Below are 3,365 nucleotides of genomic sequence, written 5' to 3' on the forward strand. Positions count from 1 at the left end.
ACTTAATGCTCAGGTTGTAAGTCGAGCGCCCTAACCACCTGGCCATGCCGGGCCGTATCATAACGTTCAATTGTGAAATGGTAAGTGTGACGTTAACCAATAAAATAAGCTGCTGATAGCATACTTAATGCTCAGGTTGTAAGTCGAGCGCCCTAACCACCTGGCCATGCCGGGCCGTATCATAACGTTCAATTGTGAAATGGTAAGTGTGACGTTAACCAATAAAATAAGCTGCTGATAGCGGCTTCTTACGTGGTTGGGCCAACCAGGTTCTTAGAAAACGTTTACATGTATTGTTACAGGTTATATGCAAACCTTTCTAGCTCGTTGGTCTTTGAGGGCCCGCCACTTTCTGAAGGTCAACAAGTTTTCTTACGATGTGGTGTAAGAGGAATTTCCAACCAAAAAGTATCACTAGAACCTACTCTATAGTTGGAGCAGATTTAAAGAATAAATACCAGCTGAATGGTAGCGGGGCGTTTCAGATCAGCTCTGGAATTTTCTAACCAGCTTCTAGAAAGTACTATTACTTCTCCTTGATACTGTAATAACTTTAGAAGCGCCTGGTGAACCCCACGATTACCAGCTGTCAGACTTTTGCGGTAAATATTCCATTATTATTCGTGAAACTTCTAGACTGTATTTGTAGAGGTGTTTTTTTTATTTCGTTATTGTCTTACTGGGTTTTTGTTTATCTCTAATGCTGAGGCCTCGTGTTTCTTACTCTTTTTTTTTTCGCGCCTAATGCTTACAAAGTTCCCTCTACTGACAGTTTTGAGAGAAATACAATATTAAAAAATAAAAAAAGTTTTGTTTAAAATTAATTCCATGATGTCATTTTTTGCTTTTAATCGAGCTGTAATAAATTAAATGTTTTTATTTTTAAGGTACACATCAACAACAAAAGACATTTTTTTTTTCACATAAACCAGGCTTTGATTTGCCAGACGAATAAAAATGGGTTCCAAATAAACTGATTATTGAAAGATACACTCGGATCTAAAGTTTTACGAGCAGTGTTCTAGACTTATTCGTTTTAATAGCATTTTTTAAGATTATAACAAATGTTTTCAGGAAATGAAGTTCCTTGCACTAATCGTTTTCCTGGGGATTACTTGGGCTCTTCCCCAGGACGATGGACCAATCTGGGGTAATACAGGAGGTTCTGTTAATAGCAGGGCTGGAAATGACGATTCCGGGAGAGATTATGACGGATGCTTGTGTGTTCCTTTCTATTTGTGTAAAGAAGATAATATTATTATTGACGGGTCAGGAATTCTCGACGCCAGACAAAAGCCACCACCAACTGCTGAGCCAGTTTTGGTATGTATTGTACTTTTTCTTCTCGTTGTTTTTAATGCAGTAATATCAGAGGCAGTTCTCGCTTGTAGTTTCAGTTTTGTGTGTGTGTGTGTGTGATATGGATGACCTTTACAAAACTTAGCTTACCTGCTATTATTCGTTAGTTATTATTCGCTGGACAACGGTAAGTTTACGTACTTACAATCCTAAAATCCGAAGTTCATTTCCTCGCGGGGGACACAACAATCACCCTAACATGGCGGCTTTGCTCTAAAAAAAAAACAGTAATCGTCGGTGATTTATTAGACTAAATAATGGTATACGTGTAAGTACGGTTATCGAAACGTCTAAGAACGGTTAACAAAACATGTAAGTACGATAAGCGAAACAAGTGCGGTCAGCGAAACTTACAAGTAGGTTAGCGAAACGTGTAAGTAGAGTTAAAAAACGTATAAATAGGCTTAGTGAAACGAGTAAATACGGTCAGCGAAAGGACTGAACTATTAATTAAAGAGGCCAACATTCGCAGGCAAATACAACGTGCAATCCCAACCTGGCCAATTATGACACCCGAAAAATCGAACCTATCTGTATCACTGCTTGGGACCTGAAAGGAGGTATCTTTTTACCAAATTCCATGCAAGTTGGTTGACATATACACGAATAGTTCATGAAAACCCCAAATTATGCTTTCTTCGCTTAAGCCCCCTCCCCAGTGGCACAGCGGTATGTCTGTGGACTTACACCGCTAAAAACCGGGTTTTGATACCCGTGGTGGGTAGGGCACAGATAGCCCTTCGTGTAGCTTTGTGCTTAATAAAAAAAAACAACAACAACAATCGTCGCTCAAAAATTAAACAAAAGACAAAACTTACAAAATTGTCTATATTCCTGTTTGGGACCGGTAAAAAAATTATCTTTGTATCAAATCCCATGTAAATTGTCCAAAATACAACAGAGTTATTGTAAAAAAAAACAACTAAAATTATGCTTTTGATGGCATTTTAAGCCCCTTATACTTACCAAAAATGGGCAAGTCCAACATCTTTGATTGTCAATTTACGTTCCCGTAGAAAAGTATCTTTGTACCAAATTCCTTGTAAACTGATTGAAAAAAGGCTAAGTAATAGTAAAAAAAAAAAACAACAACTAAAATTATGCTTCCTTAACCCCCTATAACTATTAAAAATGGATCCATTTTTGTTTTTAATGTGTAGGACTTGTAGTAAAGTATCTTTATGCCAAATCTCATGTAAATTGGTTAGAATACTGCAGAGTAATTGACCCAAACCCCCCAAATTATGCTTGTTTGTGAACTCTGACACCCCTAAAAAAGACTCAAAGTGGGCAAATCTAACTTTTTTTATGTCAATGTGTTGAGCGCATAAAAATTTATATTTGTGACAATTTTCATCTTGATCGTACATTTTTGGGTTGTTTTACTTTTGACCCCATAAAATCCTTTAAAAAAGGCCTAAATAAAAAAAGGAAAATGTGTCTGAGATTATTGGACCAAAGTACAACACTACGAAGTTTCAAATCAGTCCGCCGAGAAAGAGAGGAATGGCGGACGACTGAAACGTGTTTGAAAGAAGATGGTTTATGGTTTATTATGAATTTCGCGCAAAGCTACACGAGGATTATCTGCGCTAGCCGTCCCTAATTTAGCAGTGTAAGACTAGAGGGAAGGCAGCTAGTCATCACCACCCACCGCCACTCTTTTACCAACGAATAGTGGGATTGACCGTCACATTATAATGCCACCCACGGCTGAAAAGGCGAGCATGTTAGGTGTGACGGGGATTCGAACCCGCGACCCACAGATTGCGAGTCGAGCTCTCTAAACATCTGGTCATTCCGGGCCTTGGAAGAAGAAGAAACAATATAAAAACAGTACATCTCTCTGAGGAGACATAATGACTGTAAATGAAGATAAGTATTGAGCTACTTATCAGTTATTGACACATTTAACCTTCTTGGTGTGTAATCAGCTGGTACAGTCCAGTTGTGATGTAGTAATAAGGATGGTACAGTCCAGCTGTGGTATGATGTGGTAATAACGA

The 3,365-nt window shown here is 38.3% G+C and overlaps 1 protein-coding gene across 3 annotated transcripts in view; it reads left to right on the forward strand.

Moving 5' to 3' along the window:
- Nucleotides 1-3,365, forward strand: part of LOC106474222 — a 10,847-nt gene that overhangs the window by 4,431 nt on the left and 3,051 nt on the right. For 2 of the 3 annotated variants that reach the window (XM_022402572.1, XM_022402571.1), the window contains exon 2: nucleotides 1,075-1,323. In XM_022402572.1, coding sequence (XP_022258280.1) covers nucleotides 1,075-1,323 — 249 coding nt within the window. Of the gene's footprint in view, nucleotides 1-326; nucleotides 603-1,074; nucleotides 1,324-3,365 lie in introns of those variants that run through there. The other variant, XM_013934913.2, reaches the window with a different exon arrangement.

The sequence above is a fragment of the Limulus polyphemus genome, unplaced genomic scaffold (genome assembly GCF_000517525.1).
Source record: "Limulus polyphemus unplaced genomic scaffold, Limulus_polyphemus-2.1.2 Scaffold6962, whole genome shotgun sequence".
NCBI lineage: Eukaryota > Metazoa > Arthropoda > Merostomata > Xiphosura > Limulidae > Limulus > Limulus polyphemus.